Here is a 14039-nt window from a genome sequence, read left to right on the forward strand (position 1 = left end):
TTCAAACAGTTGCAGGATTGAATAGATCTTAAAACCAATGTAAAACACCGCCTGTTACAAGCTTTCATATTTATGGCAGAAATGGTGATCAAAATAGAACCCAAACAGATGAGCATAGACTATCAGAGAAACAAAATTTGAGAACTTATAAAAAAAAAAAAAAAACTCTAACAATCTCTTCAGGTGGTCTTATCCGCTTTAGCAGCAGTAGCAGCAGCTTGCCCCCTAAGACGACCAGTCCTCCTAGCAGCAATGAGACCAACCTTCTGGCCAGGAGGAGCATCACGCCTGACGGTACTGGCATGACCAATATGCTGGTGATTACCTCCTCCATGAGGATGCTCAACTGGGTTCATCGCCACACCACGCACCTTAGGCCAGCAATTCCTCTTCACTCTGAATTTGTGATAAGCATTACCAGCTTTCAGAAGAGGCTTCTCAGTCCTCCCTCCACCTGCAACCTGCCCAATCATCGCCCTGCACCCACTAGGCACAATCTTCTTTGACCCAGAAGGAAGCTTGATCCTGCCAACAATGTGCACACACGCATTCAAAACCCTTGCATAGTTTTTTGCAAACCAACACTTGAATAAATCCAACTCCTCTAAATTGATCAAAACAAATTATTATTACAGTCATGAATGTGATGCAATATTAACAAACTCCTAGTGTTGTTTGAAATATTAACTCCTAATTTTGTATTGAGATTACTTATATCATTATAACTTATACCTTACTTGCTATGGAGTAGGTAAATCTCACTTTACACTCACATTATCCTTTTAATTCTTAATTACTATACTAAAGTTTAACTTTTCCTGATTTTGCAAAATGTTACAAAATATAATTCACTTAAACTAAATTTAATACAATTTCGATAAGTAATAGACTCAGCTCTCAATCACAGATTTTGAATCACCAAAACAGACAGAGATGTGGCAAAACCAATAATTCTCAAACATAATAAAAGGGGAAAGTAAATACCTAGAGGTGTCGTTATCAGGGTTGTGGCTGATAACAATGGCATAGTCACCGGAGGCTCTGGCGAAGACGCCGCGGTCGCCAACGTGGTGCTCGACGTTGCAGATAACGGCACCTTCGGGGATGGATCGGAGGGGCAAGACGTTGCCGACGACGAGGGTGGCCTTCTTGCCGCAGTAGATGAACTGGCCGGTGTAGAGGCCCTCGGCGGCGACGAAGAGCTCCATCTGCTTCTTGTAGCGGAAGGGGTGGCGGAACGCCACCTTGGCTAGAGGAGCACCGCGACCAGGGTCGTGGATGATATCGGTGACGACCCCTTTGAGGTAGCCGTTGCGCTCGCCGAAGTCGAGGCTGCGGAACCTCGCCGGACCCTTGCGGTGGTGGGTGTGGGACTTGAACACCGACCCCGCACCCTTACGCTGTGCGCGAATCACCCTTCCCATTCCGACGAAATGTGTGTGTCTGTGTGTGCCGCGCCGATGGAAGAAGGAAAATGCAGAAATTCGGGTAGAATATATAGCGGACGCGACACCATTTTGTCTCTGACCTAGATTGCAACTTAAATCCAGGTCCGAATGAGTTTATGGACTGGAGATATGGGCCCAATTGGTATAGACTGACAAAAAACAAAATAAAAATAAAAAGCTGAATTGATTAAGGCCTGATAAGATTGCCTGGGCTGAGTTTGACGTAGTATAAAAAATGAAAAGGATACAAAAGTAATGTGATTGACTTTCTTTTTAAACAGAGAATTTTATTAAAACCAAGTCGGGAATTAGTGATTGTTGATAAAGATTTTTTTTATAAACAATAAACATCCAATATAAGTTCTAAATCATATTTATGTAGTACAATCAGAGGTGTCGATTTCGAGTTTACTGAATATGCAACTGCTTAAATACTTGAAGAAAAAAATTATCATCCATAATAATCATATCCGATTTAAACATGATTGCTCCAATAAATAATATACTTAAAAAAATTATATTATAAGATAGAGTGCTAAATCAAATTTACGAATTTGGATAAAAACTTAACGAAAATATATTTTTTTTGTCAAATAAGTTTTTAAATTAGATAATAAATAAATTAAAAATTGATTGAAAAATCTTGTCAACTGCACTCCATATAATAAATTTGGATAAAAAATTATTAACAAAAATTAATATGTTTTGGTCAAATAAGTTCTAGTAGTATTAAATATAGACAATAAATTTGAAATTGGCTTCAAAATCTTGTCAACTACAATCTATAATAAATATGGACAAAAACTCAGAAAAATAAATACCCCTACCCCAACAGGAAAAGCTTGTGTTGTTGTGCATGCATATGTTGATATGTTTTAGGCATAGTAATACTAAAAGTGGTGTACCTTAGCCAATAGCCAGCCATACTCACTCCCACCCAACACACCGAAGTACTTAATCACTGATTTGTCTTTAGAAATTTTGAATTGGTTTTTTGCCCAAAATATGGAATCAATACAAACCTTGAGCAATGTATAGAAAAAATCTATATGAGCCTTAAGCAATTAATCAAAGCAAAATAAAATGGAAGATGGATAACTGAATCGCTATTCAAATTCACGCACACACTGCAAAGGTGCAATTGGACAAAGGTCTCACGCCAACGATTTGCCCGCTCCAGCTTTGCTTTTGATTTCTGATTTGTTGACGTAGATGATGGGAACTCGCGCCTCCCAATGCCAACCTTTGAGCCACATAAACGACAACAACGAAGGTGGAAAAAGAAAGACAAAACGACAGTAGAAAACAACTAAAAAATTTCTCATGGTTCAAATCAAATATACGTTTTATCCATTAAAAAGAAAAATATGTATCTTTTTGTTTTTGAGTTTGACTATGACGTTCTTTCGTCACCTTTTCATGTCACAGTAGTAGTTTTTTCAAATTATTATTTTATTTTTTTTATCGAGGTGGAGCCGCAGGAGCGTTTAAACAGTGACCACACACACGCGCACATTTGGCCATTTTGTTTGTTCATTACCTTAACCCCCGCTCCTTTCCTCGTTTGTCTGTCTATCTTCTCTTCACAGTCCAAGTCAAACACTTCAGGAGCCAAGCCAACACACCCCATTCAAATCCAATCCTCATTTCCATTCTGCCTTTGTTTCTTCCACCGCATAAACCAAAAAAACTACATTCTTTCCGGGTAAGTTCTATTTCTTTCTCTATATTTTTAGTTCCATGTTGTGTGTTTATGTCAGTGTGTCAACTTAGTGTTGCTAACAAATCATGTTTCTGGGGCCTGGGGCGGTGTTTGTTAGTGCATTCTTCTTTGTTACTTCTGTTTTAATCTGGGGTTCTCTTTGTTGGATTTTGAAATTCATGAGGTAGTTCTTTTGTTCTAAACTAAATTTAAATATGAGAAACAAAAGAAAGTTGTTAATGACTCGGATTTGCACTCCCAATATATTAGACAGTGGCTTTTTTCCCCTTCAAAGTTCGAACTTTTCATGCTCAGTTTAGGTCGTTTAGCAAACTATACAAATAACAATAACTTCTTAGGCCATGGTAATGTTTTTATATTTTATTTTTTTACTTCAAGGCCATGGTAATGTCGATATAACATTAAGAGCTTGCAAAACTGAACAGTATGTTAAAGAAAAAACAGATTATGGTGCAAGGTCTTATTTGCAATTATTCTGTGGATGGAAAGACCACATTTTTATTACAAGACTTCTATAAATTTATTTTCTACGAATGCAATTGCCAGAATAGCAATATATTTTTCCGTCATTAACAATAATTATGAAAAAATTACGTAAATTTATTTAAACTAGAAAGCTTATAATTTGCAAGAGTAACAGATTTTTTTATTATAAAGTGTATTTCTATCTGGTTTCTTTGGTTCCATTTGATTTTATTATATCAAGTTAATAACAATATTTGAATCTGGTATTGATCTTAGCCCATCCATGCATATTAATACTATAAAATTCTTATCGCCTGTTGATCAAATTATGTGAGCAGGGTAGAATTTTGAGATGGACCGCCGGGGTTGGCTCTGGAAGAAAAAATCATCTGATAAAAACATAAAGGTTGAGAATGAGAAACCAATGCCTACATCTGAATCTGTTGGCCCTACCTTGTCTTCTGTGGCACATGCAGGAGATCAGGTATTTGTTCGTTTTAGAGGTTCGGGATGGAAGACGTTTTTACATGAAGTCGCTTGCTAAATTTCTCACTAGCCTTGCTCTTCTCTCTTACTTTTTCAGCAAGACAACATCAAAAATAAGAATTATGTTCAAATATCAATGGAATCATACGCACATATGTCTGGATTGGAAGATCAAGTTGTAAACTTGGAGGATCAAGTAAAAGCTTTGGAAGAAAAGCTATCTGCAGTTTATTCAGAATTAAATAACAAGGATAATCTAGTTAAACAGCATGCAAAAGTTGCTGAGGAAGCAGTCTCAGGTAATACTTACATATACACAAATGTACATAATTCCAAGTGATTATAAAAGAAAACTCAGTTTTAACAGTTGAAATAATTATTGCAGTCACTCAATTTCTATATTCCACTTGTTAAGTAAAAAGGAGAGATGGTTAATTAAGTTTTCTATGCATTTTTAGGTTGGGAGAAAGCTGATGCAGAAGTTGTTTCCTTAAGACGTCAACTTGAATCTTTGTCTCTCTCTAAGCTCACTGTTGATGAGAAAGCAGCTCACCTAGATGAAGCCTTAAAAGAGTGCATGAAGCAGATAAGAACTGTAAAGGAAGAAAGTGAGCAGAAACTGCAGGAGGTGATTCTTATGAAATCTCATCAGTGGGAGAAAATCAAGTTAGAACTTGAAGCACAAATAGACAATTTGGATGAAGGACTTCGTGAGTTAGCCAGTGAAAATGCTGCCCTTCTAAGATCAGTTCAAGAAAGTTCGAACAAAATAGTGAAACTAAAAGAAGAGAAGTCTGAAGCAGAGGCAGAGGTAGAGCATCTAGAGAAGAATATTCAGTCAAAGGAAAAAGAAATAACCTCACTAAAGTATGAGCTGCACATGATTTCTAAGGAGATGGATATCCGTAATGAAGAGAAGAATATGATCATGAGATCAGCAGAAGTGGCAAACAAGCAACACACTGAGGATGGCAAGAACATTGACAAGCTAGAAAGTGAGTGTCAACGACTCCGTGGTCTTTTGAGAAAGAAGCTACCTGGGCCTGCTGCATTGGCACAAATGAAGCTAGAAGTTGAGAGTTCACACCATGTCATCAGTGCACCCCATCTGAGAAAAACTAGTTCAAAAACTGATGGCCTGCAAGCATCTGAGTTTCTTACCAAACAATTGAAGGTGTTGGAAGAAGAAACAAAGACATTGAAAGAAGCATTGGCCTCAAGTAATGCTGAGCTGCAGGCTTCTAGGAACTTGTATGCTAAAACGGTTGGCAGACTTAAGCGCTTGGAAGCAGAGATACATCAAGAAAGAAACTCCCAGAAAGCAATGTTGGCAACCAATTATGGAAACCCCTTCAGTAGAGTTTATAGCTATCCACCAAGCATCACTTCTATCTCTGACAATGGGCATGAAGATTCAGAAAGTCATGTTGAGTCATGTGCAACATCAATTCCTGACCATTCTGATATCAGGAGGATTGGAAGTGTAGGTAAATTAGAGAATCATAAGAGTGAAACTATCTCAGAACTGATGGATGACTTTCTGGAAGTGGAGAAGATGGCATGTTTATCAGACAATGGTGGTGTACCTCTTGGCATCATTAGTAAAGCTAATGATGATGCTGAAGATAAAAAGGAGACTAGCTGTTTATCTTCAAATAAAAATTGTTTTGACAGGATAAACCAATCAATAGAACCTGAGGCAGCTGAACATGTCGAGCATATGCAAGATCTTAAGGAAAAAAAGATGATGTTACTGGAAAACATGCAGCTTCTAGAAGAACTTAAAGCTCAATTGGCATCGTCTAATAAATCATGTAGTTTAGGTGAGATTCAACTGAAATGCATGACTGAGTCTTACAGGTCACTTCAAACACGTGTAGAGGTGTTAGAAGCTGAAAATAAGTATTTAAAGGAAAAGATGGATGAGCTAAAGAATGATCTTGCAGAGGAAAAACAAAGTCATCATGATGCTTTGGTGAGGTACAAAGAAATTGAAGAGAAAATGCAAAGGTTAGCTCTGAGCCTCAATTGGTAACAATGGCATAGTTTCTATAATGTATAATTTGAGCTTTGTTCCTTTAGTTTGATATGAGATCCTTTCTGAAATTTTGGTGTGTTTGCTACTTGAAGGGACAAGTGCTTGGTGTGTGCATCAAACTCAGCAGCAAATTCTGGGAAGGTATTTACATTTACATGATTTACAATGCATTGTAGCTACAGTCGGTCTTGCATTATTTCCTATGTATCATCATGATTATTTTGCAAACATAAGTAGAGTATATGCAGATGAAACAATGAAATATATTTGAAATATGGTCTCTTTGATCAAAATTGTGGTTAATTTTAGCTACTTTTCTTGGAATCATCAAAAGGCATCTCCTTTTCAACCACATTTTGAAATAATTACATGTACTGCTAAAAAAGTGGTGTTTCGAACAAATTTATTTGCCCACCAGAGAGCAAAACAATGCATGGTTTTCTTGATTTATGCAGGGAACTCCTTTTGCATTTCTATTGAATTGGTATCTGAAGTAATGTGCACATTTGAGTTCAAAAGGAATCAATCATAGTGTAGCTAAAAAACTGAAACTAAAAAATGTGGATATGACGTATCCCTATTCTAAATAAAACTGTTGTTTAATGCTACTAACTCTAGTGATATGTTTGTCTTTGCACGTGTGAAATAAACTTCTTTTTCTATAACGTGAAAAAAAAACAGTTATCCCTATTTCCAATGTTATTTGGCTTCCTTCATGGCTTCATCACCTTTTTCTCCTCATTTTTTTTTCTAATATCTTCTTGACATCAGGATAAAGAACTAGCAGCTGCAGAGAAAAAGCTGGCAGAATGTCAGGAGACTCTGTCTATACTTGGTAGGCAGTTGCAAGCTATGTGCCCTCAGATAGGTGTAACCATGACTCATCATAGTAAAAGGCTTCAAATGAATGAAAAGTTCGCCAAACCAACTTATGGCTGGTCAAATTCTTATGGTTCATGTAACTCAAATGAAATTGATCGTGCTGAGGCATGTAGCGTAGTGTCTGACATTCAAGGAGTGACTGATGAGTTATCATCGCATAATAACTCTGGTGCCACATCATGTCTTTCAGACACCGAAGGGAACTATTGGTTAAACCCTTGAATAAGGTTAAACTCTTACTGAATCAAATTCCTATTCTTCAGCTACTGCTAGATGAAAGAAAGCTCATGGTTTGAGCCACTTCTTTTTGTCAAAAGAGTAGTCACTAACATTGTTAATTGACTTTATTCTCAAGTGTCATCGAGAGCTCCCCGATGATGTTGTACATAGACAGACTATATAGTCAAAATTTGTATTGAGAATGATGTGTTTAATTCTCTTCAATATGTTGTTGATTTTGGGTAAACTTTGATTCTTATTCCAGCACTTGTATTACATGAATCTGTGAGGCTTCACCAATCTGGTTATAAAAGATAAAGATCCTTTTTTTTTTTCTCTCTTTCGACCTCCATGAACAACTAGACAGTGATTTCACTTCCTCTTATCACGCCACTTTTATTTCTTTCTCGGTGAACAATCTAGGCTTGTGTTGCCAGTAACTCGCAATTGTGTAGTGAAACTGATAAGTTGCTAGCAAGATAAGAGTAAATTTCTATTATAGTTGACTTTGGACGATTCATTTGGAAGCAATTTTTTTTTTCTTTGGACGAATCATAGTTTTGACCTTTCGGTCTTATAGTTGACTTTGATAAAATTAATTTAAAATTATTACTTGCGATGTGTTCAAATTAATCGTAGTGATAATTTTTTACATTGATGTTATTTTTATTTACTGCAACGTTGATGTTAATGAAACGTGTTATGTTGTGTAATTGACTTTAATACTAGTATTTTATCTAAATGAACCCTGAGCCATTGCGAATACAACAAAACAAACAAGTATACATTAGATTTTAATTTTATTCTCCTACACTTTTTGATTCATTTCAGTCGTGTAACTTAAATTTTTTCCTCCGACATTTTTAATTGTCACTTCCTTCTTTCAATTATAGTTTACTAGCATTTAACATTATTAATTCATTCCAGTGACAACTAATTTGGAACAATTTTCTTTTTTGTTAACCCCTCAATCAACTAATATTCTCAATTAACGACTTTAAACATTATGAATAATGCCTTTTGCTAAATTAAAAGATGGAGGTAATGATGAGAGCAATGTTCAAGCGAAATATAAAATTAGATTACTGAAATAAATAAAAGATTAAATTGGAACTTAAATCAAATTTAATTAGATGATTAATATGAAGTTATAAGATTGATTTAATGGTTAAAAGTAGAAGAAAGATTAATATGAAATTATAAGGTTGGTTGGAAAAATATTCTTTTTATCTATTATTTTTAACGGGTATTTTTAATACTAAAAAATAGGCACCGTCCTTTGGAAGTTAAGTTATATTGATAGAGGGTAATAAAAATGGTCTAGTACTATTTTCTTAAAATAGCCAAAATGAAAAATAAGAGTTCATCTGACTATGTGCAATGAAGCTAACAAGGGTACATCTGACTTTATAGAAAAAGTCAAAAACCAAACATTATTTCAATATCATATATTGAAACTTTTTCTTCTTTTATCAATTATAATATTATATTATAGCTATGACTTAGAAAGAAGAAAGTATATGTTTCTATAGGCAATGTTTATTAGAAGTTGAACATCTTTAGAAATTGTTGATAGCATTGTCCAAAAATAACGTGGACCGAACACGTGTGTTGATAAGCTCGAATTAAATGGAAAAGTCAACTAATTTAAAAAGAAGAAAAGCTAACCAATACCATACACTCATTTTCGAGCTCAATCACGGATGAAATATTGAAAACATTTCACGTGCAAGCTCAACTAAAATTTAAAACCATCGTCTAAACTATGATGGACAATATTTTAGGATGCACCTGGAATCCACGTTTGTATACGGAAGCAAAAGCACCCCAAGAGGACGAGGACAGTGAACCATTACTTTGTCTCCATTAAATCGTGCAAATAGATGTCATAGTTGAACATTAAGTTTGAATTTTCGGAGACATATATACTTGATATACTGATTTTATAATTTCTTAAAGTGGTTGAGCTTGTGTGTTTGGTATTAGTTTAGGACTTATTGACGTGATGTTGATGAGTGTACAACATTGAAAATACAGAAAAATGGGTACGTGGGCAACTCTAGGCTTTATTTGTGTTCATGAACCTGACATGTCTGCCCTACTACTTCTTCAGCAACCGAACCTACCTTATGTGCTTCTTCAAATAATCAAATGGAGGGTTTTAGATTTGGAAAACAGCGTGCAAAAGCAAGTCTTGTCTATGAAGTACTTCTGAATATATACAAGTCAATATTTGAAATTTATTATTTTGTTGGACTTTTTTGCTTTGGGTGCTTTTAAAATTGATAAACTTGAATAAAGTCCAACATTATGATTAGTTCTAATTATCCTTTTACATTTAATTTTTTTGCTTTAATGATTTTCTAGAGCTGTTGGCAAGGAGTTTACTAAAAAAGTTTTATACTAGTAACTTACATATTATGTCTGCAAGAAAGAAAAAGGATAAATTAGACTGGCCACTCTCTGGTCTCTAGGGATTGATCAGTTAGCTAAATTGCCAGATTGTTGCTAATTACTTAACCTACCATTCATTAGCCGCATGTGTTTTCCATGTAAATTTTCAGAAATTTCTAATTTCTCATCCAATCAGTTTTGGTGTTTAGACAATTTTAGGTTGTACATGCATATCAGCACATGATGATGCATATTAGCAATAGAGGCCCATTTTCTGAAAGAACACATCTTGCAAATAAATACATCATTATCTTGAATGGACCTAATGTCTCCTTTTATAAGCTTCATCCATGTCCCACTGATCATCAAAAGAATCTGGATTTACAACTTGAATACTAGAATACAGTACACAATTACACATGACTTAACCAGTGAATATTTACAAGAAGAACATGAAAAGTTCATCTAACAGAACATGGGAACCAAGGGATCCGTGCTTACCTTCATCATTATATTTGAATCATGCAGTACAGAGAGCAAGGTCGACGGCATAAAGAGTTCATGTCTTGTACAATAGTACTTTCACATGTGAACTTTAGTGGTTAACTTGTCAATATTTTCTTTTCCTTATCGAAAAGTGTTGCTATCATTTCAATTTGTTGTCTTTTTCTTTCTTGGTCAATAAATATTACTATAAAAATATTATTTATTATAATTTCTTTTCTAGGACAATTATACAGTGATTAATTGATCCCCAATTCCTTGTCCTCTATACATGCAGACATCCGATCGACATTAGTAATAGTGAGTGGGTGACTAACAACCTAATTAATTTAAAGTTCTAAGCTAATTAATAAAAAATATTGAATGAATCGGACAAAGGTTCGACTCTGACTGGACTAGTGACTCTCTTATGACACACACTTGTCCATAGCATATAGCAGCCTAACAATATCAAAGAAAGCAAGCTGAACTTCTGCTTTCTGCTTTATTTCTGTGGCTTAAGATAATTAGATTATGCCATCTGTTAATCAAGGAAGGGACAAAAGGACTACGCGTTTAATTGCCCTGGGATAGTTCCTTCATTTCCGTGTGCACCAAATGGACAGATTAAGAAGGCATTTGCCAAAGGCCTATAATTTAATTAATTATGGTAAATTACGGAATTTACACCTACTCTTAGTAGATACTGTATGGGGCCAATGTATGTACTAGAATTCTCAGGTAATTTATAAGGAAAATATCTCAGTACTTATGATTGTAAGGACAGGTACTGTTGTTGTCCCATGTCGGCTGGAAGAGTAAATGAAACATTATTGAGAATGTCCATCTTCAGATTAGGGGTGTGATTGGATAAATTACATATTATTAATATTATATATAAAATGAAGCCCTTTTCAAAAATTACTATTTATAAATTTATGAAAATATTTATTTTAAAAAACATTTTTTAAATTTAAAAATAAAACATTGATTTTTTAAAAAAAGCACAAACAAACAGCGATACCTTAATCATGGCCTGAGACGATGAATTTAAACACGTCCAGATTTGGTTAATTGGATTTTGGGTCACGTTAGCTGAGATAGCAAGATGCCAATGCATGAAAAGAGTTCGTGGCTAATGAATGATGAACAAACTTTTCCCATGCAAGGCTAAACATGATGCTGGCTACTTCTCGTACTGCTTGTCATATTTGCAGTGATTATTAATTGTTTTGGTCAATAAATAAAATTCTCTCTATTCAGAGATAGAGAGAATGTAGCGTACCCCGCATCGTATCCGAAGGGGATGTGACATAATGATCAGTTATGTATCATCATGCATGATTAATGATAAGTATTACTACATTGCAGCTTTTTATTGCATTTCATAATGCTAATAAACTATTGCAGTTTTAGAATTTTGTAACAGCCTGTCTGTGTCCAACTTTCAACTATTGATGCACCACTTGACTTTCATCTAAATTACAAGATAATGGATACGACTATAAAACAAGAATATCAGAACGCTAGTAACTGGGGACACCCAAATTTTGTTTGAGATTTGAGAAAATGGAACTTGTAAAATACTAACATTGAAATTTACCCTCTGTAATAACTCCACTTCCATTCATTTGCTTATTCCCCTTTTGCTCGTAACACCTGTGACTGACCAAAACCCCCATAACTAAATCCGGGTTGGATATATGTATTTGGAGACTTGCCTCCTCCAAATTATGAAATGCACAACTCCAATTTAACTTGCCAGTTCTCAATTTTTATTTTTTTTTTTGCCAAAAGTTTTGAATGGCATTCATTTTTTTGGATTTAACCACAACTCTTTCAAGCTAATTTGTCAAGCAAGCATTTTATTGGGTTTTCCTTCCCATTTGAGTAGGAGAAGGAGTTACCCCAGAGCGATCGGTAGGTTGATGTATTTCCAAGTCAACCCCCAAAAACAAACAAAAAAGAAGACTTAAAACGTATCAAAATGCAAGTTAAAGCAAAGAGGATATAAAAATATTCAACGGGGTAATACCCCCCATGAACAACACTGCTTCATTTAAATCACCACTCATTAAAGAAACAAATAACACTGCCAAGGAAAAACTAATTGGACATCGATCTATATATCTATCTTCCATACTATATACAATTACAACACCAAACGTAAAATGTTAATAGTAGCGACCAAGTCATAACCTCCACTAGACAATGGGACTTTTTTACTAGTAAATCACCACTTGACAAGGGAATTATGATGATAATCCTCCGTTTCTCAAATATGTTGTAGTAGTCCCTCTCCTTTCTCATCTCATCATGGAAGTTAATGACTCAAATGCAACTTCATCGCATGGTATGGTAAGTCCCATGTCGTGGTTGAAGCCAAACTCCTCCTCAGCTCTTTGGAGCAAAATTTGAAACTGAGGGTGAGCCAGCCATGAAATTGGGATAATATATCTGGTCCTGTTCTCTCCAACATAGACCGCAAAATGGCCTTTTGGCACATCATCAGGAAGACCCTCTTCATTGTAGGTCTGCTTCTTGCCAAAACTTGAGCATCTCTTGACAATTTGCTTGAGAACAATAGCTTGTGGTAGTTTATTGGATTTTTTGATGGCCATTATTTTGCTTCTCTTGCTTGCACCTTGTTCAAACTAAACTTAATTTTATTTTTTTTGTAGTGTGGATTATGGGGTAGAGTGGAGGGGGGGTATTTATCATGAGTTAGTATAGTGGAAAAAGAGAACCAGAGTCATGTGGGTGTGGGGACTAGGAGCAGACCAAAGTGTTTTAGGCGAAACTTGTTTACCGGGGAACGCAAGTTCCAACACCAGTGAACGTTTGCTTGCCTGCTCCTTCCCCAATAGACAAAAATGTGGCCCACTTCTTCTCTTAATTCTAAAATTTCCCATCACTTTGTCTCTATTCTCATGTTGGAAAATTTTCACTTGCTCACAATTCAACTTCCCATCTTTTCTTGCCCCTGGTGGATGCTGCATCTCAGCATTTTTGCCAAATAACTATCAACAAAATTATTTCCACTAGTAAAGGGCTAGTGGCACAATACTTGTTAGTTAATATAGGTGATCCTTTTTATCCCTAAAAATTTAGGTGAGTTGAGTCCAAAACTCTCAAATTATGTAATAACACATAATAGCAAAATTTGAGGTCATGTCTAGTTTTATCCTTATCAATTCGACCAATTGTTAGCTACTATCTTGATTTTAAAGAAAAAAACATTACTTCTTCATGTTTAACATGGTTGGTACTGAATCAAATATCATATGATACGTATATGTTTAAAGTTAATAAAAAGACTTGTTTCTGTGTATTTGAGAAACATGCACTAACTCTTACCATAGTCACCACTAGGCCAATTGGATTGGATTATGAAGGGTTATTTTTGCGTGCTTTCACTGAAGAAAATCTACACCGAAATCCCCTCTTTTGCTAGCATGGTGTAAAAATTTGTAATCCGCTCAAATTCAATTGAATAGAGAGAATTGCGAAAGCAATATAAAATGCGCCTTGATAGCATTAACTAGCTAGAATTTAAGCTTTAATCAAGATATTTATATTGATGTTTTTTCGTTTTTGTATAAAGCTAGTTTAATTGTCATACCAAATCAATACTTTCCCAATTAATTAGGCATGTCGCAAACACAGATAAGGTGAAAATCGTTTTCAGATTGAGTGGTAGCTTAAAACCATATAATATAAGTCATGGCCGAAAGCCATTTAACGGAACATTCAATGGTATTGCCTTTTTTGGGTGCCTTGACCCAATAGTTTTTTTCACTATTTTGAAGTAATTATATACAATGAGAATACCAAATGGAGCAGGCCCTGCTGAACCATGAACTTTGAGAATGAAACTGAAGCCATTTCTTTTTTCTTATTA

The 14039-nt window shown here is 35.2% G+C and overlaps 3 protein-coding genes across 3 annotated transcripts; 1 reads left to right on the plus strand and 2 right to left on the minus strand.

The window, feature by feature from the left end:
• On the minus strand, positions 1–1525 carry LOC100798311 (60S ribosomal protein L8-3). Its single transcript, XM_003537581.4, has 2 exons — positions 985–1525; positions 1–525 (listed from the first exon to the last, which is right to left on the minus strand). Exons 1-2 carry the CDS (start codon positions 1422–1424, stop codon positions 180–182), a joined length of 786 nt encoding a protein of 261 aa, XP_003537629.1. The 5' UTR covers positions 1425–1525; the 3' UTR covers positions 1–179.
• A 1414-nt stretch (positions 1526–2939) lies between these two features.
• On the plus strand, positions 2940–7866 carry LOC100803281 (filament-like plant protein 4). The gene is made up of 6 exons (XM_006590659.4): positions 2940–3153; positions 3975–4120; positions 4220–4421; positions 4581–6132; positions 6253–6301; positions 6932–7866. Exons 2-6 carry the CDS (start codon positions 3989–3991, stop codon positions 7262–7264), a joined length of 2268 nt encoding a protein of 755 aa, XP_006590722.2. The 5' UTR covers positions 2940–3153; positions 3975–3988; the 3' UTR covers positions 7265–7866.
• A 4292-nt stretch (positions 7867–12158) lies between these two features.
• Positions 12159–12813, minus strand: LOC100798840 (auxin-responsive protein SAUR50). The gene has a single exon (XM_006590660.4). The coding sequence runs from the start codon at positions 12757–12759 to the stop codon at positions 12445–12447; it is 315 nt and encodes a 104-aa protein (XP_006590723.1). The 5' UTR covers positions 12760–12813; the 3' UTR covers positions 12159–12444.
• Positions 12814–14039: the final 1226 nt, after the last annotated feature.

The sequence above is a fragment of the Glycine max genome, chromosome 11, assembly GCF_000004515.6.
Source record: "Glycine max cultivar Williams 82 chromosome 11, Glycine_max_v4.0, whole genome shotgun sequence".
NCBI classification, from domain to species: domain Eukaryota; kingdom Viridiplantae; phylum Streptophyta; class Magnoliopsida; order Fabales; family Fabaceae; genus Glycine; species Glycine max.

What these genes read in the sequence shown, in the direction of transcription:
- LOC100803281 (XM_006590659.4), top strand. Translation starts at nt 3,989, where the DNA reads ATGGACCGCCGGGGTTGGCTCTGGAAGAAAAAATCATCTGATAAAAAC. An exon ending in ATTGAAGAGAAAATGCAAAG is followed by an intron (nt 6,133 to 6,252) that starts GTTAGCTCTGAG and finishes TGCTACTTGAAG; the next exon opens with GGACAAGTGCTTGGTGTGTG. An exon ending in CAGCAGCAAATTCTGGGAAG is followed by an intron (nt 6,302 to 6,931) that starts GTATTTACATTT and finishes TCTTGACATCAG; the next exon opens with GATAAAGAACTAGCAGCTGC.
- LOC100798840 (XM_006590660.4), bottom strand. Translation starts at nt 12,759, where the DNA reads ATGGCCATCAAAAAATCCAATAAACTACCACAAGCTATTGTTCTCAAG.
- LOC100798311 (XM_003537581.4), bottom strand. Translation starts at nt 1,424, where the DNA reads ATGGGAAGGGTGATTCGCGCACAGCGTAAGGGTGCGGGGTCGGTGTTC. An exon ending in CCTGATAACGACACCTCTAG is followed by an intron (nt 526 to 984) that starts GTATTTACTTTC and finishes CATTGTTGGCAG; the next exon opens with GATCAAGCTTCCTTCTGGGT.